Source organism: Gouania willdenowi, chromosome 20, assembly GCF_900634775.1.
Source record: "Gouania willdenowi chromosome 20, fGouWil2.1, whole genome shotgun sequence".
Classification (NCBI taxonomy): Eukaryota; Metazoa; Chordata; class Actinopteri; order Blenniiformes; family Gobiesocidae; genus Gouania; species Gouania willdenowi.
The window spans coordinates 11,352,007-11,379,769 of NC_041063.1; the positions used below are offsets into that span (position 1 = coordinate 11,352,007).

A 27,763-nucleotide genomic window follows, 5' to 3' on the forward strand; every position below is an offset into this window, starting at 1 on the left:
ATTATACGAATAATAATATATTACAGTAATTTGTAATATATTGTTGGAGTAGTAAACAGATTGGTTTGGGATATTTGTCGAGGTAGGTGGCCCAGAATTTGGCATTAAGTGATCCTTGGACCTAATGCTGCGTTCACACCCGATGCGTCACGAAATGTCCGTACGTCCAGATTAAATACAAAGTAAATCGATAGATGCATCCCAGATGCAAAATTTTTCCAGTGCGGCGGTCCGATCTGTATGACACGGCTTTTATAACCGGGACCGGACTAGGAAGGATTTGGCATGGAGGAGAATCAGCGAGGAGGTGGTAGTAGAAGGTAAAAGTTCTCTCTGTAGTTCTCATCTTTGAAAGTCAGCATTGAGCTAGGATAGCATTAGCCGCTAATCACACCGGCTTTTTTCACTGGTGGTTTATGTTTATGAGAGGAGAAAAAAGAGCGCAGCACTTCGCTTCAGCAGGCAGTGAAACTCACCAAGTTGGATGTGTCTCTGGTGGGCGGGGCTTCGTTTCAGACGTGCGTATGAAGCGAATGGGGACATTTTTTGATTCTGCGGACCCTGCGGTACGTTTCTTGCCACAGAAGACGCATTCGGTGTGAATGCAGCATAACACTGCAGAGCATCAAGTGTGTCATTTCCTCTAAATGTAGCACCAATGGTAGATACTTCTGTATCTCCAATACTCTCAATAATTCATTATTTTACAGAAAGTTTTTTGGTCATTTTGGGTGTGCATATCAATCTTTACCTAGTTTTTCAGAAAGACAGACAGACAATATTTGGAATGTGTTTAGACATCTGCATGATATGAGTTTGAAGACCAAAAAGCAAAAGTGTTTTTCCCCCAAAATCCAAAAAAAATCCTTCAAAAGAATTACTATGATATTCGATATACAGTAGTTTAGAGATAGAATATGCTGGGTCAACCACAAACGGGAGCCCTGCTTAAAACAGACAAAAACTATAATAACACAAGTGAAGTATAAGTATTCTGTTAATACTGCAGCGGTTAGTTCATGGAACCAAATCTCTCATCATCTGGAGCGTTGGAACTCATTCTAATTGAACAACATGCAGCATCCCCATACCCACATTTTCCTCAAAACATGAGTCAGCAGCAAAAAAGTTGGCGATGTGACTGTGTTGCACAAAAGGATATGCTCTGTGGTTTTCCAAGAACTTTAACGTTTAGGGGTAAGTGTTTCTTTTCCCTTGCTTACATTTTTGTACTTTCTCAGAAAACTTTGACTCAAATGTGTTTGTTTGTTTTTCTCATATCACTCCTCATGTTTCACAGTGAAGTCAATAAGAAAGGATCAGCTGTCTGCTTTTCTGAAAACAAACCCAGATAAAAAAAAAAAGACAGTTTAAAAGATTTTAATAAGAAGTGGACATCCAAGTTAAGGTTGGTTATGATAATGAGAAAACATTGTATAGAAATAAACTCCAGGTAAATCTAACCTCAAACCATTTATATGTCTTTATGCCACATCTACCATTCCTATTGGTTAGCAAAATGGGACATCATTAAAGGGCCCATGTTACGCTAAAGTGCTATTTGGGCTTCATACACATGCCCAAAGTGTTTTTTTCATTGATTCCCTCAATCATTAGTTAGAGGGTGATTTTCTCCTTTCTTACTGCAGGGTGAGCCCAAACACCTCGCTCCAATTTGATGACGCGTTCCCACTTTGATGCCGATTGTGACGCGGCCCTGAGCTGGAGAAGTCGCGCCTCCTGGAAGCTCTCTGCCGTGATTGACAGGTAAAAAGACACGCCCACGGAGGTGACCATTTCAGCATCCTTCGCGCAGTGCTATGTATGTTATTTTTTACAGTCTATGTATGTACTGGCGAACGCCCCGCCCACACGCTCAGTCTCGTGTTTATAAAGCAGCATGAGCTCAGCTACGGAGTGGGTGGGAGGAGGGCAGGCCGTCCTCTTGCCCACTATGTGGGCAGGAGGAAGTCATTGTCCCGCCTATAGACACGCCCACTCATGAATATGCATAAGTAGGCCGCAAATCAGCCTGTTTGTGTAGAGTTGCTCAGAAAGTGACTTTTCAGAGGCTAAAACTCTGAAAAACAGACGAGTTTAAAATAAACCTCAAATACTATGTTTTTGGGGTTCTTAGAACAAATGGAGATGGGTGAAAAATAGAATGACATGAGACCTTTAATACTTGATAAAGAAAACCCACCCGCTGGCTGTAAAAATCAGTATTTAAAAAAGACAAGTAACTCAAGGTAAAAGGTCATTTTGGTAATATAGGATTTGGCTCAAGAAGTTTTTAATTTGATTTTAATTAGTTGAATAATTGCCAGAATATCTATTATAATAAATGATTGACAGCTAAAGCCCTGATATACAGGAGAATTAAGCAAGTAAGGTTGACCTCCAAGTCTTGGTTTTTCAGAAGAAAGAAGAAAATACGTGCTCCACTTGCCTTATAGCTAGCAGTTAATGAATTTAACCTTTGGGGAATGCTGAATTTAAATAATTTGAATCAGTCTGATTAATTTTAACTTTCTGCTTGGTAGTCAGGGCCTCTCTTAGTCTGAGAGGATTATGGAGTGTACATAGTGGTCCGCTACGTTTTTTTGCTGTGTTTTTCTTGACAAGCGAGTGGAGGCAGACATGGTAACAGGTGGTCAGAATTGGTCCAAAAGTGTCAAAAACATGCAAAGAATAGAGTGAAATGTGACTAAAATGGGCCAAAAGCAGCCCAGAGTGGCCAAAAAATGGGTGAAAATAAAGAGGAAACTGGTGGTATATAATATAATGGCAAAGAGTAGCTTAAATGGGCAATATGTGGCAAACAATAGTGAAAAAGGGCAAAATGTGGAACAAAAAAAGACAAAATGTAGGGGAAAAGGCAACAGTTAGCTTATTTGGATGAAAAGTGGCCCCAAAAAAATAAAGAAGGGACAAAAATTGGATAAAAGTGTCAAAAAGAACTTGCAAAAATGGGCAAAAATGTTCACAACCCCCCCAGATCAGATAGCCCCTGAATTACTGTCAGCTGGAAAATGCAATGAATTTGCTGTATATTTCAATGAAAAAATACAATCAATAAGGTCAAACATCAGAACAAACCAGCAAAATCACAAAACGCTTGAACAGCTTCAACCACTGAGGGATGAGTCAACTACAATGTTAGAGTTTATTACAGTGATCCCAAAAACAATAGAGGAAACTGTTCAGCAGCTAAATCTATCAACATGTTGCCTTGACACAATACCCTCAAACTTCTTTAAAACTGTTGTAAAGTCAATTGTCACTGATTTGTGTCAGATAATTAACTGCTCATTCCAATCAGGCACCGTACCAAAATCCCTGAAAGTAGCTGCTGTGAAACCTCTGTTAAAAAAGAGAACACTGGATGCCTCTATACTGGCTAACTATAGACCAATCAGCAACCTTCCATTCATGGCCAAGATCATTGAGAAGGTGGTCTTCAACCAACTGAGTCAATTCTTAACATTCAACAAAATATTTGATAAATTTCAGTCAGGTTTTCGTTCTCATCATAGCACTGAAACTGCTCTGATCAAAGTGATCAATGACATAAGGTTGAACACTGATTCAGGAAAAGTATCTGTTCTCATTCTGTTGGATCTAAGTGCTGCATTTGACACTGTAGATCATACAATTTTGTTGCACAGATTGCAAACATGGGTTGGACTAAATGGAAAAGTAATGCAATGGTTTAAGTCATACTTGGAGGAGCGAAGCTATTTTGTAAGCATTGGAAACTTTGAATCTGACAGATTACCATTGTCCTGTGGGGTTCCTCAGGGCTCTGTTCTTGGACCCCTTCTGTTTAGCCTTTATATGATTCCTTTAGGACAAATTTTACAGAACTGTAAAGTTGATTATCAGAGCTACGCAGATGACACACAACTATATCTATCACTGAACCCAGATGACTATGGTCCCATTGAGGTGCTGTGTGACTGTTTAGAAAAAGTAAACTGCTGGATGAGTGAAAACTTCCTTCAACTAAACCATGACAAGATGGAGGTGATTATCTTTGGTAACAAGGAAAAGAGGACTGCTGTCAGCAATTATCTTGAGTCTTGATCTTTAAAAGCTAAAGACCAAGTCAAAAACCTTGGTGTTCTGATTGACTCAGATCTTACTTTCAGCAGTCAGATCAAATCTATCACAAAAACAGCCTTCTACCACCTAAAGAACATCTCCAGAGTGAAAGGTTTAATGACTCAGAAAGATCAGGAGAAACTGGTCCATGCTTTTATATCCAGCAGACTGGACTATTGTAATGGTCTTCTGACAGGAATCCCCCAAAAGAGCATCAAACAGCTACAGCTGGTTCAGAACGCTGCAGCTCGGGTCTTAACCAGAACAAAGAGGTCAGAACACATTACTCCAGTTTTAAAGTCTTTACACTGGCTCCCAGTCAGCCTCAGAATAGACTTCAAAGTTCTGCTGCTGGTGTGAACCCAGCAGGTCTCTCAGATCTATGGACACAGGTCAGATAGTGGAGCCCAGAGCTCACAGTAAACATGGTGATGCTGCTTTTAGTTGTTATGCTGCAAAGAAGTGGAACAAACTGCCAGCAGAGCTGAAGTCAGCATCCAATGTGAACATTTTTAAATCAAAGTTAAAGGCACTTTTTTTCTCTACTGCGTATGATTGAGAGAGAGATTTTTGGTCATGTTGTTGATGTCGTGTTTGTTGATGATTTTACTGATGATTTTAATTGATTTTTCTGGTGATTTTAATTGTTCATATTGATTTTAAACAATTGAATGTTTTATCATGTAAAGCACATTGAGTTGCCTTGTGTATGAAATGCGCTATACAAATAAATTTGCCTTGCCTTGCCTTGCCTTGTTGAGCATCACTGACTTAATAACAGCTTCTACTAGGTGTCGCTGATAATGTAGTGAACTGGTCTGGATAGACAATGGCATGGCTGAATTAGCATTAAGTGTCTCTCTGGTCTCGGCTATGTTGTTATTAGAGATAATCCCAGTCATTTTCTTACCACTGTTAATACATTGCTTATGCAATGGCACACTTTAATAATAGGTATGTCTGAGAATGTTTATTCTTAAGATGTTTACTTTATCAGCAGCCGGGAAAGCCTAACCTTGAAGTTCGAGCCACTTCTTAGTTAAATATCTAAAACAATAGATATGGGTCCGTCATTCAGGAGTTATGAGAGAAATGCTTACAGCACAGATACAGTACTCGGTCAAGCTGATAAGTATATACTGGTCAGACTGTGGTGAAATAATTGAGTTGCAGTGACAATGTGTTTATCTTGTCATTACGAAACAACGCAGCCAGCTGTCACAACCAGCTATTCATGCAAAGAGCTGAGCTGTAACACTCAGAGGAATCGAGATAAATGAGGAACAGCTGGCACAGAAAGCGAGGGGGCGTGGTCACACTGAGGGAGCAAGACAAAAGTTATTGATTCTAGTGCACAAGTGTCAAACTCAAGGCCCGGGGGCCAAATCCGGCCCTTTAGAGAAGTGTTTCTCAAATGGGGGTACATGTACCTCTAGGAGTACGGAATGGCACTACATGGGGTACTTGAGAGAGAGAGAGAGAGAGAGGAAAATTGTGTCACTCTTGGTCCCACCCCAGGCTAATGCTGCACACGAGCTAAAACTTGCTTTTCAAGCAGTGACCAATCAGCTAAACAGTGCCATTTCACTTATCGGCCTGTCCATCTTGTGTACTTCCTTCAAATTTGTCAAATTGAATTAAAATAATAGCTTAAAAAAAATAATCATGGACGTGGTTAGTGAATGGTGTTCCTCGTAAATGTACCTTTTCAAAGTAAGAACTCATTCTATCCTTTTCACACTCAGAAATCTCACTTGTCCCATCAATAATAATGACACATTTTATTTATAAGCACTTTAAAAAAATACTCAAAGACACTTTACAGTTGCTATAACTACAAAAGTCCAAACAAAAACAAAAAAACCAATAAAAGTAATTACAGAAAATACAGGAGTAGGAAACAAAAGAGGTCTAATCTGTTGCTTTAATACAACTTCTCTCATCGGTTTTACAAAAGTGCTCAGATATGTGCATCATTCCTCAGGTAGAGTACAAATTCCGCCCGCTGGAGACCCAGGAAGTCTGTGTTTTTGTGCACCAGGGGGTCACCTGTGTGGAAGCGAGGGGACTGCCTTGCTTTCGTATCGAGCCGAAAGTGCCATCAGCGGAAAACCCTGGTCCCTCCTCAAGTCCAAAATTCGAACATGTGTAATAATAATAATATCAACACTATTAAAATAAAGAATTAAATTACAAACTCTGTTAAGTTGGAAATATCAACAGAGTGAATTCGCTTGTTGAAGTTTATATCCCTCTCGACCTATGACCCCGCCCCCCAGGTCACGCATGTGCACTTCCAGAGTATGAAAAGGCTTCATGTTTATTTTCACTTATTTACAAAATTAGATTCTTTAAAATGTGTGTTATCACTCGTTTATTCTATCTTTATGCTCTATAATGGTTTTTAAATAGTTATCTAAGTTGTAGTCATACAAAGGGGGTACTTAGATTCAGAAAAAAAGAGAAAGTGTGTACTTGAGCCACAAAAGTTTCAGAACCACTGCTTTAGAGCATCAATTTCGGTCCACTCAAGAAAATAAAAATAACAGAAAAAAACATGAAGCATTTGTAAATCACCAACCAATTCAGTTGTAGACACCTCAGCCCTCCAATTACAAAAATTCAATTAAAATCTATAATATTTGCAGAGGTCAGTTTTCTACTTCTTATATCACATGATGTCAGTCATTTTAAATATGAAATTGTTGAAAGAACTCAAATTCCAAAAATTGGGGAAATTTAAGTGAATATCCTGCAGGGACTGATATACTCACATACAGTATGTTTCATTTATATATCAATTATACGTGAAAGTGCAAACTTAATGTTGAATTATCTCTTTTTCCCACCTAAAATCTGTGGCCTGAACTAAAATGAGTTCGACACCCCCGGAGGAAATGAAACACAGATAATTACTCATAAACTTCATGAAACTATGGTAACTAAAATATGCTAATTACACAGAGTGGAAAAAACTAAAAATGGACATTAAGAAATAAAATTTATTTTACATATTTAATACAGTTTTTTATTGCATGAAATAACAGAGTTGAACACAGGTATAAATCAGGGGTTCCCCCAATATTTCAACTCATGATCTAGTGTTAAAACAGCAGGTCATCCAGATCTACCACCGTAGAACATATGTCAGCAAATGTAAAAAAAAAAACATTTATATTTTCTTTAAGATCTTATTCATCAACTATTTCAATTGAAGCTTTGATGAAACATGAACTCTACACGCACATCACCAAATATCAAAAGCATTGTTATCATTGCAATTTATTCATATTATTTTATTTCCACAGTAAATCATATTTCATCATCGAATGTTGGATTAAATTATTGTTTGTAAAGATCACTCTATGTGGGCCTGATTAAATACAATTAAGCAGTAAAAGCTGTGCAACTAGAATGCTTATTTTTTTCTATTAAAGTTAATAAACGCATTAAAACCTGAACCTAGTACCATGAAAATATGAGTCATTTTTAAAACAAGTGTTTATATCATTTTTCAGCTCTCACTGGTAATTATCATGCCATTTCCTGCGTTTTATTGTCAATAAGTGCTTTTAGCAGAACTATTTGAACGTTTCTCTCCCACAGTAGAGAAGATACTAATTAAAGCTGAATTGTGATTGTGGCTTTGTGGAATAAAGCTTTTTTTTTTTTTTTTGACTGGCCTTCCCAGCAGTCAGATGCATTAGTGAGCCAATGGGGAGGACCGCAGGACAATATCTGCATGCTGATTTCGTCTTAAACGCATAACATCACAACAGCTGATCACAAATACAAAAAACAACATTGAAACACAACCAAGTTAAAAAAATAAATTTAAAAAAATCCCATATTTCAGTAGTATCATATAGCGTAAGATGTTGAGTGCATCTTGAACAAGTTTAATATTTACAAGGGGCTCTACAGTGGTGTAGTGGTCCGCCTCAGAGCAAGAAGGTTCTCGGTTCAAGCTCTGGGTGGACTCTTGGGTCCTTTCTGTGTGGAATTTGCATGCTCTCACGTTTGATTGCTTCTCCGGGTACTTTGGTTTCCTCCCACCATTCTTAAAACATGACTGGCAGGGCCGGCCTTCCCGTAAGGCAACACTGGCGGCCCCTAGGGTGCCATCTGCTGGAGAACCGCCAAATTGCACCCCTCTCATTTTGTATTTTTTATTTTTTAAATAATTATTTAAAAAGGTAAAATAAACGTGAAACACACCTTTTACAATCACTGTACATGTTTTCTCTTAATTAAATAAGACTATAAAAAATATGTAACTATACCTGCTAATCTTCTGCCCATATTGATATTTATTATAATTTAATTCTTGTTCTATTCTATATAATTCTATTGTATTGTTTGCACATTGTGTTCTTTGGTTTTAAGGTTTGTGTTACTGACTAGTAAAACCAAACAGGAAAGTAGAAATGTCCTTTTACTGGAACTTTTATATTTTATTTGAACTTTTGATTGCACTGTTTTACATTGCTTTTGGATTTTGCACCATTTTTGTTATTGTTCCCTCAAGACATTTGCACTATACCTGTAGGTTTTGTATTGTATTATAGTGCATTATTTTAAATTTTAAAATAGGTTGTATTTTATTCAATGGTTTGTCGGGTTGCAGAATTACATTGTTTTGTCTTGATATTTAAAATAAATAACAATGTGTGCACACTGTGTATTGACCTGAAAAAAAAAAAAAAAAAAACTTTATTTATTTGTATTCATTCATGGGTGCGGGGGGGTCAAAGTCCACTCTTGCCTTGTGTACTGAATGACCTAAAGCCGGCCCTGCTGTAAGGTTGACTGGAGTCTTTGGATTGACTAAAATGGACCAAAAGCAGTCAAGAGTGGCCAAAAAATGGGAAAATAAAGAGGAATCAGGTGTTATGTAATGGAAAAGGGTAGCTAATATGGGCAATATGTGGCAAGTGGCAAAAATGAGGACCAAAAAGAGGCAAAATGTAGAGAAAAAGGCAAACAAGTGATATTTATTGGGCAAAAGTTATTTTTTTGAATGAAAAGTGGCTAAAACAAATTAAAGAAAGGACAAAAATTGGATAAAAGTGTCAAAAATAACTTGCAAAAATGGACAAAAAATAAGAAAAAGGGATACTGACTGGCAAAAGGAAGTTGAAGTCTGAAAAAAAGTTAATAATTAAAATTAAGACATAAAGAGCCACATTATCATATGACATTTGGAAGGATGACGATTTTTGCCAAAAATGTATTTTTTTGTTCCACCCCTATTGTACAACATGTTTCTCACACTGTATGCTATTCAAAATCCACACATTGCTGCGTATTTAGAATTAAGCTTATAGTGGCCAGGCTCAAAAATGCAGTATAATACTAAAGAAAAAAATGATTGTGTTGGCCTGGGCAATATATCGCTGTTCAAGATATATTGAGAATTCTATTCTCGTGATATTGAAACCTAAAATATCGTCCATAGCAATGTAATTTTATTTTATAGCTTATTTTGTATTAAAAAAAAACACAGTTAGATAGATTTCTGAGTGCATCCTATAACCAGACCTTCCCCTAAACAAGCAGCACTACAGAACTCACTCACACGTGCTGTCCCAGAAGAGAAAAAAGCTAAAAGTGTTACATACAGTATTGAGCTGCATCAGCAAATTTAACCTAGAATTTGCTTTCTTGTAAAACTTTATTGAGTTAAGATAATCAAAGTTTGCATCATAAATCAACATTTGAAAAAAATATTGAGATATGAGTTTTGGCTGTATCGTCCAGCCCTAATAATGTGCCAAATGACAAACACAAATAAATTCCCATTCATGCTACTTGTACTGTTAAAAACCCAAAAGGAATTAAACATGTCCCACTTATTGGGAACTTTGTGAATGTATTGCTATTATTTTGGGGCTGGACCTGACAATTGTTACATCATTTGTTTGTTGCAAAGTGAAATAAGGGAAACATGTCCGTTAAGGATTCATGATGGCACAGGAGTATATAGACAAAATAGATCAACTGTTCTCTTATTCTGCAGCCCTTTGCATTCCTAGCATGAAAATATCCTGTTGTCAAGGAGGGAGGAAGGAAAGAAGGGAGGAAACAGCAGAAAGAAAAGCCACGAAGGGAGACAGTGTTGAGTTATTGATGGATTTTAACACTAGAACAGGGGTGTCAAACTCATTTTGGTTCAGGTTTAGGTGGGAAAAAAGAGCAAAGTCAACATCAGTGTGCCCTGGTTTGTGAGTATATCAGTTCCTGCAAGATCTTCACTTAAAATTCCCTGATTTTTGGGAAGCATGGGAAATTTGATGGAGTAAATTGAGGAAAATTTGCAAGATTTGGGTAAAATATCGATTTCTTTCAACAATTTGAGATTAAAAATGACCACTGTTGTATAATATAAGAACTGAGCTCTGCACATATTGTGTATTTTAATTGAAATTTGGAATTTGGATAGGCTTAGATATCTACAGCTGAGTATTTACAAAATGTTTCATGTTTTCTCATTCAGTTTTACTGTCTCGTGTGGGCCAAATTTGATGCTCTGAAGGAGTGAAATACGAACTGGTTAGGAACAATTACTGTAGCTTAAAATGTCAAATAATGTGTGTAAAAAATCTTGAATGTGGTTAAATTGGCAAAAACAAGCATGAAATATAGTGAAAAGAGGTTGAAAGTGACAATAATGGGTCAACATACTGTATATAGGTGGGAAAAGTGGTAGAAAGGGTTTATAAGTGCCAAAAATGTGTTGAATGCAGAAAAAATGTGCAGAAAATGAATTGAAATTTGATGTAGCAGTTGGCAGAAATTGGAGTCATTTAGCAAAAATGCATTAAAATGGGCAAAAATATGGCAGGAAAAAGTGAATAAAATAAGTTAAAATATGGCAAGCTCATAAACGCCCTAAACTGTGTCTCCAACACTGGTTCCCTAAAGCTTGATCTATACATTCAAAACAATGAATATCATTTAAAGTCATTGTACATGCTCTTGTTGATTTTTTAAATAAAATGTATTATTATTACTAAAACACCATGCAACTTTTGTGATTACTTCAATGGTAAGCAAATAGCTAATTATTGTCTCCTATTGTCAGAAGTGTGATAAAAAAAAAAAAGCCTCCTCAGCAAATAATAAATAATAACCCAGTTTAAAAAAAAAAAAAAAAAAAAATATATATATATATATATATATATATATATACACAAGAAGATATACTACTTTATTAAGCAATAGTTGAATTGTTAGTTTGTGGTGAATTTGTTAAAAAAAAAAAAAAAAAAAAAGCTTAAAGAAATAGGAATATTTCCAGATTATTTTTAAATTAATTGTGACATCTTTCCGAGTACCGTTGTTTGGGGACCACTCATCTAAGCAATAAGTGACATATAAATGTCCTTTGATTTATTTTTATTTTAATTTTTTTGGATCAATTTTTGTTTAATTTGGGGAGATTTTGTTGAACAATTGGTGAAAAATTGCAGGATTTTGCCAAAAATAAAAATAAAAATCAGAGTTCTTTTAACAACAATATACAACTGAATTATTTAGTGATTTACACAATGATGCATGTTTTCTCTGCGGGCCGAGTCGGATGCTCTGAAGGGCCAGATTTGGCCCCCGGGCCTTGAGTTTGACACGTGCACTAGACTAAGGGAGGGTGGGACTTCGCTTTAGCCTGGTGCTTTAAAAGGGCGGTGATCTAAAGTTGTTAGTGTGACTTTTGTAAAAAAAAAAAAAAAAAAAAAAAAAGAGATGAGGTAAGACTTTGAATCCTTTAGTCAGGGAGATCATCTCATGCCACGTCTGAGCAAAGGCTGTCATCCACAGTGTGAGACTGTGTGGGCTGATCCTCTACTAAACTTCTACAAGTTTCCTCAGAGATTCCTCCATGTGTCCCTCAGCTCGGACCAGGACGAGGACCAGGACCAGGACCCGGACTGTCCGGCCCACAATGCGGGACTGAAGGAGGCATGGCATCGGCTGTGTTTGAAGGGACTTCCCTCGTCAACATGTTTGTCCGGGACTGCTGGGTGAACGGGATCCGCAGACTGATCATCAACCAGCGGGGAGAGGAGGAGGACTTCTTTGAGATCCGAACCGAGTGGTCCGATAGAAACGTTTTATATCTGCACCGGAGTTATTCCGATCTCGGCAGACTGATCAGAAGACTGCTGGAGTCCTTCCCTGAAGACAGAGGACATCTGTCCAAGTGTCCCCTCATAGAAGGTGGGTGACGTCACAGCAGGGTTCATACACGGACACACATCATAATTATATGCATATTAATGCTGCTGGTATTTCACCCTTTGTCCAGGGAATGAAAACAGTTCAGTTTGAGCTCAGTTTAGGACAGAAAAAAAACATTCACTGTGGTGCTACAACCTTAATAATATAATACATTCCTGTCTTTCCCACACTATAAACATGTTTTAACCCAAAAATAAAATAAATAAAAATAATCCGAAAATACAATTTTTTTTAAATGTATTTATTTCAGAATACTCCAGTCTAGGGCTGGACAATTAATTGAATTTTAATCGTGATCAGGATTTCTGTTGCCAGGATTAAATTAACCTGATCTTTTGCAATATTTACATTTAAAATCTGGGCTCTGCTCTCTGTATATAGTGTATTTGTTCAGTTAGACTTTGGTTCATTTGAAATTCTTGGGTTCATTTATTTTTTGTAAATTATTTTTAAAATTAAAATTCTATTTTAAAGCTTAATTTTGCATTGTAAACTGTACACATACTGTTTGTTTAAAGGTAGTGCAATAAAAACCCAGATTTTTCCCTAATATGATAAATAATTGCGATTATAGATCTGATTAGAATATTGATTTAAAAAATAATAATAATAATTGTGATTAACTTTTTGGCCAAAGAGAAAAAACAAATGAATGAATATCTACTATCAGATTTTATTATTTTAAACTGTAATCTAATATTGTAACTGTTGCTATACTGTGTGGTTCCCAAACAGGGGTACAGGAGCACATTGCAGGTGATAATCGGAAAGATTTAACAATTAATTTAAAAATAACCGGGCAGTTCCTTTTTAGGTAAATTTTTGGACAAATTCACCACAAACTAATTACTATTGCTCAATAAAATACTACTTTTTTTTTTTTTTTTTTTGGTCATTTATTGAAACAGGATCATTTAATCCTGTAGAGGCCATTTTAGGACACACTAATTAGCTACATTTTGCAAAGGAGACTGTATACTTACTGTTGAAGTAAAAGTTGTAATTGAACTAAATTCCATTTTAAAATCCACTTCTTGTTTTGAATTTGAAGATCAAGCCTTCGTGAACCAAAGTTGTGAACTGCATGTTTTTGTTTTTCCATGTCTACATTATTAGCATAGTGTAGTAATGCTTTTTTTGTGACAACTGTGCTTTTGTTGTATCTTATTTTCTTATTCTTTTGATTTGTGCATTTTGTGAATTTTAGGGATTACCGCCTGATCTTTCTAACATTTGTGTTAGGAATCAGTCATTTTTAACTACCTGTATTAGCTTTAAATAACTTTTGATCTTGGGAAATGAGGGGGGCGGGGGGAGTCAACATTTCAGGCTGCTCTGACCTTCTGAGCCGCTCAGCCGTGTTTTGTTTGGACTGGAAACGTTAATATTCAACTCATCCCCAAAAGGATATTACATTAGCGGACCTGTCACTGTTTGGGTTTTTAAGCATCCAACAAATCATAGTCATTATTCAGGGTTTAGTATATTCCACTCTGATCCACAACATCTGCTTTCACATCTTTGTGGCTTAAGAGTTTGATTCTCTATGGAGGAAATACCTAAAGTACCAACACAGGCTTGGCTTCTGTGGGGAAATCGGCTACTCACATCTGAGATGTTGCAGTCCTGGAGATGGAGGTTTTACTGGGCTTTTCCATGGGGGGCTATAACTTGAAAAAGGCTTTGGCTATATCTTATGACTGATGTCCCATCGGAAAGGAGGGAATCACGGAGAAAGGACGGCAGAATAGTGCCATGGAAAGAGCAGAGAGGGGCTGAGACTAAATATCAGCTAGGGAAAGTCTAGTGGGGGCCACAAAAATATGATTGTCTAATCCGAGAGCCACGTTATCTTTTTTTTTTTCTCTCTCTCTCTCTTTTCTTTTTTCTCTTATTTTTTTTTGTCTTGTGGAAAGGAGAGTCACATTATCGACGTTCATGACAGTATTCAGAATAATGACGAATCTGAGCAATAATACAGGAAAGAACAAAGGGCTTAGTCATGTTTTGTTTTTATTTTGTATATTTATGTTGTCATTTTGTATATTTTTAATCCGCCGGTAATTTGGGAGTATTTTGTTTGCTTGGTGCTTTGGTGTCATTATGTTGTCTGTATTTTTTATTGTTGTTCTGTGTAGTTTTGTTGTTGATTTGTAATGTGGAGTCATTTTTGTTGTTGTTAAATACATATTTCTGTTACTATTTTATTGATTTTTTTTTTCTGAGTAGTTTTGTGTGTTCTCTTTTTATTTGTTTGTTTTTGAAGCCATTTTTTGGTGTTTACTTGGGGGGGTGGGGGGGGGGGGGGTGTACAAAATGATGTGGCCCTCGGCAAAGATAACAAGTAACAAAGTACAAATACTTTGTTACTGTACTTAAGTGGTTTTTTTTCTGGTATCTTCTGTACTTTACTTGAGTATGTTTTTTTTTTTTTTTTGGCGACTTTTTACTTTTACTCATTTATTTATTTTTTTACTTTCTACTCCTTACATATTCAAAATGAGCTTGTTACTTTGAAGATCTTGTCACTCAAACTCAACACGCCGCTACTTTCCATTCCAGAAATCTGGACAACATGATTCTCTTAAGGCTATATAAAATGTTTTTGGTTGTTTGATCTTATTTCTGTTCGGCAGATCCCTTAGTTTTATAGTTAACATTTTCAAGTTTTTAAAAATAAATGTTAAACTCAATGCTGCTTTGGGTTTAAATTGAGCATGTTTTGACACATTTTTTTTATTTACAACTTGTATTTATGATTAGTTCTAAATTCTCCAGGAGTTCAAAGGTGACTTGTTTCCATGTACCAGTATGATATAGAGGTTTAAAAACCGTGTCTTATTACTGAAGGGGCATCTGTTTTACTTTTACTCAAGTCGGGGAGCAACTTCAATACTTTTACTTTTACCAGAGCATTTTTTTTATTGAAGTATCTATGCTTTTACTTGAGTACTGAAGACTCGTATTTTTGCCACCTCAGGCCCTCAAGCAGACATTTTTACTTATCTGAGCTACACTTTCATCACAGTTACTTCTCATTACACGCTGAAGCCACACTTCTGTTTGGTTTTAGGACCCTAAACTAACACACTACTGTTAATATAACACAGAACAGTCAAATATGATTCATGCTTAACCAACACTTAGAAAAACTCGTGGCTCATTTAATAAGTCCGTGTGTGTCTGTGTGAAAGTCCGCATGTTTATGCTTCCGTCCATCCACGCTATTCATTATATCCATGTATTTTAAGGCTCTTATTAAATAGTCTAGGCTAGAGTTCGGGCCGCCGCCATCTTGGATTATGTCGTCACCAGCGCATCATCGCCGCAAGTCGCGCAAGCGCAAAACGATCCGAACTTTAACCAAGTTAAGTGTTTACAAGGAAGAGGAATTATCTAATTCAGAATTAAAAACAGAATAGACACACAACCTAATTTGGAATTAACTGTAATTCCGAATTAAATTAGCTTTAGGATTTATGTGTGTTTATAAGATCAGATTAAAGAGGAATTAACTTTTATTCTGCTTTAAAGAGGAATTAAAGCTCCCATGTAAACGTGGCCATTGAGGTACCACCAATGCATTGCACCCACAACCCCCTCACTCTGCGTTACCCAGTTGGCCGAGCTCTCAGCTTGTCCTGTGTTTACCATGTCCCCACAGTCTCCTAGGCACTTTTCTTTTTCAACTCACGGTGTCTTTGTAAGTGTTTTGTAAACGTCCTTTTTTTTGGCAGTGACTGCTAAATGCTTCCTGTCCAAGCACCAGAATAGCTGATGGTGTTGTTGGGAGCTGCATGGCCCCTGCATGCTAGAAGTCTTTTTTAGAGCTCCTGACTAAAAGGTTATTTGCATTCTTCTGCTTTTGTATCTGGAACACCATGAAGAGAGAAATGGAGGTTCGATGTCAATGTATTGCTGCTGTAGTGATTCTTGTTAGAAATTCATAGAGACCTACAGGATTAATAAAATCCACATAATGGTCTTTAAAAATGTTTTAACCCATGTTGAATATTTCATTCGCATCCTATGTAATTGCATGCTGAAAGCAGTATATAAAACGATCATAACTTCTCAGTATGTATTACTTCCTCTGCTGGCTCTGGTGATGTTTTGCTGTTTCTTTGCAAAGTCCAGGCAACAACGAAGGCATGCAGAGCTTTACAGCCTGATGTCATGATGAGAATGAGATGATTGCTGACTGGGCGAGGAGCGTGTATCCCATTTTTAGTCCCGCTGCTCCGTTAATGCTTCACAACACTTACCTCACATGTGACCTCAGACCGCATGCAGACAGGAAGCGATTGCTCACATTCCATGTGAACGAAACGCTCAGCAACATTACTTCCACTTCCAGTCATTCTCCCACGCTTGTAAAAAAAAAAATGTAATCTGTAGTTTAAATAGTGCAGTTGTTGAGCATTTGTCAACTGTAACGAGCAGAAAATTGGAATTACAGGCTAATGTGGAACACCATTATTCTTTTTGTCACCCCCCCCACCCCCCCACCAAAAAAAAAAAAAAAAAAAATCAACAAAATGTTGTATTAGGTCAATGGGCCAATAGGTCAACATTGTGATTACTCTTCTGAAAAACTCTTGAAAATAACCTAAAATGTGCAATTACATTTAATTTACAGTTCCCAGTTTGGGAACCACTGGCCTACTGTTATTTTTCAAGTTATTTCATATTAAACAGATAAAGTCTGTTTCAACCATCCATCCATCAAGCTGTTTGAGAAATCTGACATTGCTTGGTTCTGTATTTCATCTTTAGAAATCCAGGAGCGTGATGCTACTTTTCAGACAATCAGAGATCTTTTTACAAACAAAGTGCTCCATGAGCTGTTTTGGAGTGTTACTATTGGCTGCCTGACTAAAGTCGATGCACGTTCACGTCATCAGTAGGACAATCCAGCAGAAGTAGTCTCCATTGCAGCGTTGGACACAACCGAGGCTTTAAATGAACTTTTCAGATCACCAGCCAGCTAAAATAATCTACATAAAGTATATTCTCATAACTTAATAAACAAACGTAACTGAAAATTGGTTTCCTGGAATGCTGTTTGAAGTTAGAAAGAATAGAAGTAATCAGTACTAACTAAGAAGTACATGTGCTGTAGAGAAAAAAAACTGTTTTACTAACACGCATGCTCTTCAAATGTAAAGAAATCCCACTCCCCACAAACTGTATAGTGCACATTTTAAAGGTGAACAAATGGTCGAATAGCAGCCACTCATGACCCGACATCCATTTAGTAAAAAAAACTCCCCAATTTCTTCTTCTTTTTAGATCCTCTTTCATCTACATTTTCCCTGTCGGCAGCAGCCTTACTTTTTTTGCAGTTCAGGGTTTTCAACAATAAATATCTGCACGTTTGTTTGTTTTTTTCTAACTCATTTTACAACTTCGTTTCAGCTCATATTGTTTGTTTTGCGCCTTTCCGTTTGTCTTCTCCGATACCAAACCATAACAATTACGCTAAAGTAAGCACGTAGCCAATTGTTGTATGACACGTCACGACATAGTGTTCATGGGAAATGTGGGATTAGTACAACCAGCAGTGTTGCCAGATATACATTACATTTTAAAATCTAAACACACACAAAAACCCTCAAATTTCTTGGCGGAAAACAGCCCAATCTGGCAACAATGACTTGTTGCATTGTTTCTGCAGTCTGCCGATTCAAACAGACGCAGTGGAATTTGTTGCGTTCTTCACCAGCCAAAATGGCTAGTAAGGCTTCAATGTTACGCGTCAAAGTAAATTTTTTACCCGCGGTTGGCGGGTGTTAATAAAAGCCCTGGACACAACGATTACACGGCAAAGCAAGCAGAAACCTGATCTATGCTAAGCACTAATGCATTGAGTTTGTCCAATAGTAAGTAGCGGTCTACCAGATCACAGGCCTTTGAAAGGTCAAGAAATATACCGTAGCACCTGTGTATTGGTTTTGATCAAAGGAGGAGATCACATCATTAGGAAATTTAACTAAGGCTGTTGTTGTAGATTATCCAGAGTGGAAGCCTGATTGAAAAGGTAATAAAATATTGAGATGATTGAGATATTTATATAATTGTTGAAATATTATTTTTTCTATTATTTTAGTAACGGTACAGATTATAGAAATTACTTCAATCAGTATCAATCCCCTCTTGCTATTTTCTAGATAAGTGGAATGAAGCTGGTATCTAAAGACACAGCTTAAGAAATTTGGCATCCAAGCCATCTGGATGAGCACTAATATTTTTTAACTCAGAAATTGGTTGAAGTACATCAGATGGTTGAATTCTAATCAAGGAAAAGGATGAATCAACTTGGTTTAAAGGACTAAAAAAGGATGAATAATCAGAGTACATGGCACTGCTAATACAATAACAATAACTGCATAACACAAAATAAAGTCCCTACATCTGTCCCTTGTCTCTATTAAGAAAAAAGTTGCTAATAGCTCCACAGTTGTGCGCGTTCACAAGGATACCGGTGAATTGGAAAAAAGGAGAAGAGGGCGAGCATGGTTGATTTCATGCAAGTCTGACAAAACAAACTGCAGCTTTAACTGTTAATATTTAAAATAACAAAGAAATTACACAGGAAATTGCTGTTGTTATATCTGGAGCATGCTTTGGATCTGCACGCAGAAGTTATTCTGATCGTGTGTTTGTTAACTGGGGTGTCCAATAAGATGCGAGTTAGCGTCAGCATGACCGTGTCAAAAACGTGACACAAGCTTATTAGAGTCTTTTTGAGGATGTCTGTGACATGCAGCGCTTGCAACATCCAATGCCATTCTAATTATATGTAGTACTGCTGAGTGCACATCTGCCAATACTGGATCACTTTGCCTGGTAAAGCAAACGAATGAATTATGAGAAACTAAATCTTACTGCTGGTGTTTATGTAACCGCATCTTTAGTGATGGAACACATCAAACATTCATAAAAGCACTACAGATTCTAATATCTTTGTGGAGCATAACTTTTTGAATGTCATAGAAAACTAGGTTGCATAATTATTCACATCACAAGGAAGTAGATACAGGAAGTGGCCCCTTCAAGAAGAGATTTAAGGGAAGTAGCCCTAAAACCCTACCCCCACCCCGTTTTGGTCTCGAGAGGAGGACGGATCCCTCAGCTCTGTCTTTTCCCTTTTGGTTGATATGTTTATTGGAAATGAAAGTTTGAAGAGCAAACCACATCAAAAAGCTTTTAATACCTCGTTCGCGATCCATAAAATTGAATGTGATTATGGCAGTGATGCCAAGAAGACACAGTGAATGTCATTCCAATTTTAAATCAGAATCGGCACAAAGGCATGGTAATGTTTTGTTGATCTACATTCCACACACGACTGCAGTAACTGTGTCAAAAATACTTTTAAATCAAGGTTTGGTAAAAAATATTTAGTGTGCTTATTTCTTTTTTTAATCACTCTACATCATAGGATGTTATTTTACAATCAAGAGATACATCATGGTTGGATGCCAGTGTGTGAGGAAGAATGTAAAAAAACAAAATAATCATGTATATTATTGAGATACAGCAGTAAAAATATTTTTCAGAAAATAGTGTATTTTATACGTACAAATAAATGAAGAAAGTTTCAAACTGTGCCCATCAAAGCAATAAAAAAGTGCATATGCAATACAAATTTAAAACAAACTTTTTACAATAATACATTTTAATAGAATTATTTTTTTTAAATAGCATCACTTTTTTCCACAATTTTTATTGCTCAACCGATGAATTCACAGTTATCAGCAACTTGAACGATATAAATCTAAGTATGGCCATTAATAGTCTTGGAACAGTAAGAACATTGGAACAGTTCAAAACTCCCAATTACATTTGATACTTGTTTTTATTTGCTTTTCTCTGATTTCATAATATTTCTATTACATTTTCCTAGTTCCTTCCATGGGTGCTACCTCTTTATTTTCATTTTGTTTTAAGTTTACATATGCATACTTATCTTGCTGAGTCACTTTCATTTTTCTTATTTCTTCTTCTTCTGTTTGTCCTAAATTGAAATGATCCCCCTATGTATAACAAAAAAAAGAAGCATATATGCCTTGTTGTTCCATGCTTTTAATAAAAAAATACTTGAAACGGAACAGTTCAAACACTATTCCTGATAATCGAACAAAAACATCAACATACTTATGTAAATACATACTTATGTGTTAAAATGTAACATTTTTAATGACAATTAAGGCATTATTTTTTAGATTGATTCATTTAATGCCTTTTAAGACTTTTTTAAGGACTTCACGAGAACCTTGAGCAAGTAACATTTCCCAATACTTTTGAATGTTTTTGGAATATTTTTGTATTTGTAATAGTTCTTGAGCCTCTAGGATAATAATAATAATAAAAAAAGTATTTCTGATTCTGCAATTTATTGATCAAAATTGCTGGTAAGTTTTGACACTAAAAGCTAATATTATACACAATAGTATTTTTTTTTATTATAATGGAATGTAAACAACAGCAACACATGTCAAAAGCATTAACAAAGCAATGTAATGAAGTTACAGCTTAAACTTGTCTTGAATTGTCCTCAAGTATACAGTGTTGTTAGTAATGCACCCAAACCAATCCAGTCCATCCTCTGCTCCTCCATCACCATCTGGTACGCTGCAGCTACGGCCAAGGACAAGGCCAGACTGCAGCGTATCATCCACTCTGCAGAGAAGGTCATCGGCTGCAATCTGCCCTCCCTCCAGGACCTGTACGCCTCCAGGATTTTGAGGCGTGCAGGAAAGATTGTGGCCGACCCCTCCCACCCCGGTCATAAACTGTTTCAATCTCTCCCTTCTGGTAGGAGGTTTCGGTCCATCAGGACCAGAACCTCCAGACACAAAAACAGCTTCTTTCCCTCTGCCACCATCCACATGAACACACCCCAAGTCACCCACTGAACCCCCCCCACCCGATCACCACCTCCGCCAGCTTGATACCTGCTGCACTGTATATATATATTTATATTTATCCTATTTATCATTTATTCTCTATCTATCCTTTATTTATCCCTCATCCTTTATATTTATCATTATTATTATTATTATTATTGTTGCTGGGTTGTTCTTTGTTGTTTTGTTTTTATTTCTTTTGTTTCTTTTTGTTGCTTGTTTTGTGCACCAACCACCAAGTCAAATTCCTTGTACTGTCCTCAAAACTGTACATGGCAAATAAAACATTTCTGATTCTGAAACTGCAAATTTCACAAGTTTGCTCAAACAAGTATCTCTTCATAAATTCATTATGAAATAAAGTATTTTCACGTATTTTCAAAACACAGGCTAACATTTTATATGAACAATATCATCATATATTTTCTGCAAATTGGTGATATAATTAAAATGAGTTAATATGCTATTTTTGTTTGCTGACATTTTTGCAACATGGGATGGTGATAGCAGTTGTTAAGAGGTATTAGGGAAGATAAACTCAGCACATTTAGCAAAACTAGATGAGTGAGCAGTCAGCAAAAGTATTATTTACAGTCATGGTGACAAAAGGATGTGGTGAGGAGAATAAAGATGAAGCAAGCAGCCACAGTGATGAGGCTCCAACTGTAGCTGCTTTTAAAACCAAATGTTGCAACACATGGTCACATGGAAGTACTCAGTATGGCAGCCTGAGGACCACACTTTGCAAATGAATGACCTCATCCATTTATAATGTCCATTGGTGATGACATCATACCCTGGGAGATGAAGATGAAGAATGATTGGTTAAATCATTGTTGAGCCCAGGGAGACTCTCCCACACACTCGGGTCTTGTTGTTTTCTCCAGACAATCTTTTTCTGGTTAACTCATGGTGCCTTCAGGAACAGTTTGTAAAGAACCTCATTCTGAGCGGCCATGCCAATTTACTGATGTCACGGCCTTTTTCAACATTTAACCCCTTTAAGCCATTCTTCAACTGATTTTAACCATTCAACCATTAACATGTTCAGCTACTACCTCCAACCCATTTGAACTATTTTTAAAATTTTAAACCCATTTCAACTTTTTCAACCTTTTTTAAACAATTTCAACCTTATTGCCAATGTTCAGCTATTGCTAGGTTAATGCTTAGCTATGCTAGGTTAGTGCAAATGCTAGGTTAATGCCAATGCTAGGTTTATGCTATGGCTAGGTTAATGCTATTGCTAGGTTAATGCTTAGCTATGCTAGGTTAGTGCTAATGCTAGGTTAATGCCAATGTTAGGCTAATGCTATGGCTAGGTTAATGCTATTGCTCGGCGAATGCTAATGCTAGGTTAGTGGTAATGCTCGGCTAATATTATTGCTTGGCAAATGTCACTGCTAGGTTAATGCTAATGTTAACTTAATGCTATGCTAAAGTTAATGCTTGCTAATGCTAACGTTAATGCTAGCTATTGTTAATGCAAATGCATGCTAATTCTAGCTAATGCTAATGCAAATGCATGCTAATTCTAGCTAATGCTAATTCTCGCTAATGCTATTGATAATGCAAGATCATGCTAATGCTCGCTAATGCTAACTAATGCTAAGCTAATACAGTGCGACGCAGGCAAGCACCTGCATCCTCACTTGCATTTTCTTCAGGAAATGCAAATATTCTAGTTATTTTTGTTTTTTTATATTTGTCACTAAAAGCCTTCCCTCACCAAATGTCACAAAGCTACCTGTAGGCTTAGAGACATTCTAATGTAGATTTCTCATTGACCAAACCACATCAGATCAGCGATAACCCATTTATAAGTTGATAGATGTAACTTTTTGTTTTACAGGGCTTGTAAAAATCAAAGAAGCAAGAGACATCGAGGAGAAGCTCAATGAGGTGGAAAGACTTTTGAAGAATGCCATCAACATGCCTTGCAAGGTTAGGAAATAAACCATTTTTTATTTTTTCCAATGTTCTCCAGTGTAAGAACTCTAAGCCACTGCTGTGATAAACACCTTTGGAAAACTCAAGCAAGTTTGTCCAAAATCTTTCAGTATTCCAGGTCAGAGGTAATGTTGACTTTCTTTGAACGTTCACCCCTGGACCAAGTGCTGAGGAATGACAAAGTCAACAGAATTCAGCCATGCTTTCAAAGTCCAATCAAGATATCAGGTTTGTACAATAGGTTAATCACTGCATCACCATGATAACTCGTATGCTGATGACGTTTTTTTTTTTTTGCTTGTGTATCTTGTAGAAATAATGCGGTCCAATGGATTCTGTTTGGCAAACACAGAAACAATAGTGTTTGATCACAGCATTCCTGATGAGAAAGAGAGACCCTCATCAACGGACTCTGTAGAACACATGTGAGTATTATGACGATTCATGCTTACTAGTAAACTAGTAACATCAATGCAAAAACGGATACAAAATAGTGTACCAGACTGCCTTTAGGTTTAAATGTGTAAAAGCATTAATATGTAAAATCTTTCAGTGCTTTGGAGTAAATTTTTGAGCTTGGGAAGGGAAGAAACCAGAGGAAGTGTGTCAGTGCACCCCTTCCTTCCCTGGGTGTGTAGAAAGCCAAAGAGAAAGACATTCCTCTTAGTGCTGCACAGAAGACAACAATATTTAGCTATTTCTCTGACTTTAGTGACACTAATTACCAGAGGTGAAAGTAACAGATTGCAAGTACTCACGTTCCTGTAATTGAGTCGCTTTTATGTGTACTTGCACTTTTTTGAGTGTATTTCTAAATCAGTCATTTTACTCGTACTTAAGTACATTTTAAAAGAAGTAATTAGTTATATTTCTACACCCAACTTTTACTGAGTAAATTTTCATGTTTTGCGCATTGAACAGAAGCCATATGTTCTTAGTTGTGCCATTTCTAATCAAGGTCCAGCCACTTTATTCGATTCAGGTTGTGGTTTCTACCTTTTATATTGTGAACCACATGGCACTGAGTTCATACATTTTGCTATACTTAGAGTTCGAGAATTTTTGTAAATTTTGAATTGAATTAATTGGTGTTATTATATTAAAAAAAAATATTTGTACATTTTATACAGATGCCTTTGTGGAAAATAAATGAAGTTTCAATTGTGGTAGATTTGGTCTCTTCCTTTTTAAGTTTCTACATGAGATGTTTACTGTATGGAAGGGAACCATGGCAAGATTTATTAACAAAAATAAATGTGGGAGGTGAAAGAAACTAGTAACTTTTACTTTAGGTACTATTTAATTGAGCTACTTTTTACTTGCACTTGAGTATTTTATGTATGACTTACTTGTTCTTGTACTTCTACTTGTACCTCTACTTGAGTAGGATATGTCAGTACTTTTTACACCTCTGGTAATTACTGCGTAGACAAGTAAACACAAGGCCCTTAATCAATACAGTAAATGTTTTATTTCCATGATAGTTGACAGAGACCTGTCTTGTACTACTTTGGCTGATATATCTGTTGTGTATTATGCAGGTACGAGGATGGAACCGAGTTTTTGCCAATGGAAGCAGATATGTGTGATGAAGACACAGAGGCCTATGTCACCAATCTGTCCTACTACCACCTGGTCCCATTTGAGACGGATATCCTCGAGTGAGAACAAGTTACCTGTGAATGGATTGTTGAGTCATCAAAAAGAAGATTCTCTCCTACATGGAACCAAACAATGCCACGCTGCTCTTACCTGCTCGTTTTTTTACGCAGTCTCTGATGCCTTTTGGAGTTGGTCACAACGGCACCAAGTGTGATACAAGTAATGTAGCAGCTTTTTGTTTTCATCCATTTTGTGTGAAGCCACCGTCGTGCCTAATTCGGAGCCTTATTTTGTTGTTTTTACACTAACCGAAACAACCTGCCGTCGCCACCACAACAAGGACGGACAACCATTACTCATTCAATTTGAAAACAACTGATACCTAATGATGGCATCATGAAGAAGGTCTCCAAATCTCAGTGATCTCAATCTCACTGAGATATTCAATCATGGAGGAAAAACTGCTCCAAGAAACCAACTATGTAGGAGTCTTGTGTTTCAACGTCTACACGCTCAACCTTAACACTTTTTTGGGTCATGACAGATAAAAAGAAGTCACCAAAATGAGCTCTCCTTGCTGAGTGTTCTGCATGATCAGACTCAGATTTATAATAATGTTTTTTTTATTTTTTATTTATATAGCGCTTTTTTCAAGGAGACTCAAAGCACATTACAGAAGCTACAGAGCCGTTATCCATTCACACCAGTCATACCAGTGGTGCTAGAGAAGCGTGGCTGCCATTTCGTGGCGACGCCCCCTCTGACCACCACCACCACCACCGTTCATGCACAACTCACACGAGGCAATGTGGGTAAAGTGCCTTGCCCAAGGACACAATGACAATGACTTGGATAGAGCAGGATTTGAAACCCCCAACCCTTTGGTTACTTGTTGTAATTGTTCGAAATTATCACATGGTGGCAACTGGACGTAAATCTCACTATCTCGCTATCTTGGCTTAACAGGGAAAAACTTGGAATCTCCCACGATCAGGAGAAGAAAAAGTTGTGCGGAACGAGACGTTTGGACTTCTATGCTTCTGAAGCTGCCTTTGTGTGGTGATAAATAATTGAATGGATGGTTTATAATGTCTATCACCAATAGGGAGAGAGCTGCACATTAGCCGAGATTGGAAAGCAGGTTTAACTTATTGCGCCGTTCAGTATTTCAGAGCAGCACTCTTTCTTTTTTATTGACCTGTTTATCTTTCTCATCTATTCTCCTCTGGACCTCTGTGACGCTGCTTTGCTCGGAGATTTGTGATGCATCTGCAAAGCCTTATATCAAGTTGTTTAACCCCTCCATAAAGTGTTAGCACTAGTCTTTGATTCCTGTGAAGAAGAACTCTGTTATAAACCCTTGTGTGTGGGTGTTTTCACCAGCACTCTGTCATTTTTACTAAACTTTGTACCAGCTAATGCTATGTTAGAATTCACAGATCATATTTAACACAAATATTATGAATGTACCTCTGGATTTAAAGGTTGGAAACGGGTCGTTTGGGCTTCCAGGCCAGCAGGGGGCTTCACAGAGCTGATGAATCTTATACAGAATCAATGACGAAGTGCAGTGTTTGTTGCTGTGGTTTGTAACTCATCTAGGCCAACAGTCATTGTTGTGCCAATTGTTCTGTCTTCAATTATCCGCGTTCAGTTACAACTCACTTATGATTACGTTGACATGCATTTTTCCCCATTACAATTAAAATTACGATTATTATTTCCCCCTGAAAGACAATTACAATTACTTAGCATTTGATAAACAAGCACATAAAACGTAGTCTTCCTCTTGTGTTAGCTTTTTGTTAGCATCTTATTATGATAACGGGTCAATTTTGACCAAAATGTTGGAGCTTATTGATCATGGACACATTTGTGAGTTTGCAGTTTTGGGTTTTCTTTCCGTCAGTGCTTTTGTCTAATTGCAGATTTTGGTGTAACAAAATATTATAACTAATAACTTCTTTATCATTTAGCTGCAAAAGGTAAATCAAGTAATGGACAGATTGGTGTGTAACTATATAAGGAACTAGTGGTTTTTTTAATCAATAAACAAAGATACATATATATATATATATATATACTGTACACATACAATTATAGTTTGAATATATTCAACTGTTCGAAAAACTGTTTTACTGAAATTATGTTATAGAGAACACACTTAAAAAAAAAAGTTTATCCTCAACGGTGAAATGTTGAATAACGTATTTTAATATTTATCATTAAATAACACAGTTTAACCTGTTTTTACTATTTGTTCGATAATTTTGTTTTTTTAATTTATAATTTCTATTTTTTAGAGAAAAAAAAAAGAATCTGTATTTTTCAATTTCATCTTGCCCATTTTTTTGTGGAACATTTTTAATCATTTAATAAAACTCAAAACACACACCCACAGAACGGGATTTGTTTAATAGCTTTTTGACACAGCAGGGTTGTCAAAATTTGTAGTATGGGCTACGATAAAAGAACCAGCAATTATAGACAGATATACGGTCATAAGAATATTGCAAAGTATTTTTTTCTATTTTCCAAAGAAAAACGTGTACAAAGTCAGAACCTACTTTGATACTGGTAAACTGTCTTTTACTTCAATAAAGTTGTAAATGAAAAGTTGGACTTTTTTTTTTTTAATTATTGTTATTTGACATGTTGCTGTTGTCCATGACTTTGTCTTTTTAATGCTTGTAAACTAAATATTTCTCACATTTGTGTTGCGTGTTGTCATTTGACACAATTTCTATGAGGTGACATGAGTAAAAGCTTGTCAGATAACAGGTTTCATTCTCTCTAATGGTTATTTAGCTTTAATAAAAGTTACAAGCGGGGAAGTTGCGTAAAAAAAGGCAAACGCTTGATTTCAATTCACACCTTTGTATGTTTTTCATGCTCCTTCTAAGGAGAGCACTTGTATTCATAAAACTAAGGCTGTAGAACTCAGTTGAATACAACTT

The 27,763-nt window shown here is 36.6% G+C and overlaps 1 protein-coding gene across 1 annotated transcript; it reads left to right on the forward strand.

Annotated features, from left to right (window-relative positions):
* The first annotated feature begins 11,851 nt into the window (after positions 1-11,851).
* Positions 11,852-27,422, forward strand: pxdc1b (PX domain containing 1b). The gene is made up of 5 exons (XM_028434503.1): positions 11,852-12,321; positions 23,107-23,198; positions 23,315-23,432; positions 23,518-23,629; positions 24,746-27,422. The coding sequence occupies exons 1-5, from the start codon at positions 12,066-12,068 to the stop codon at positions 24,867-24,869; spliced, it is 702 nt and encodes a 233-aa protein (XP_028290304.1). The 5' UTR covers positions 11,852-12,065; the 3' UTR covers positions 24,870-27,422.
* The last annotated feature ends 341 nt before the right edge of the window (positions 27,423-27,763 follow it).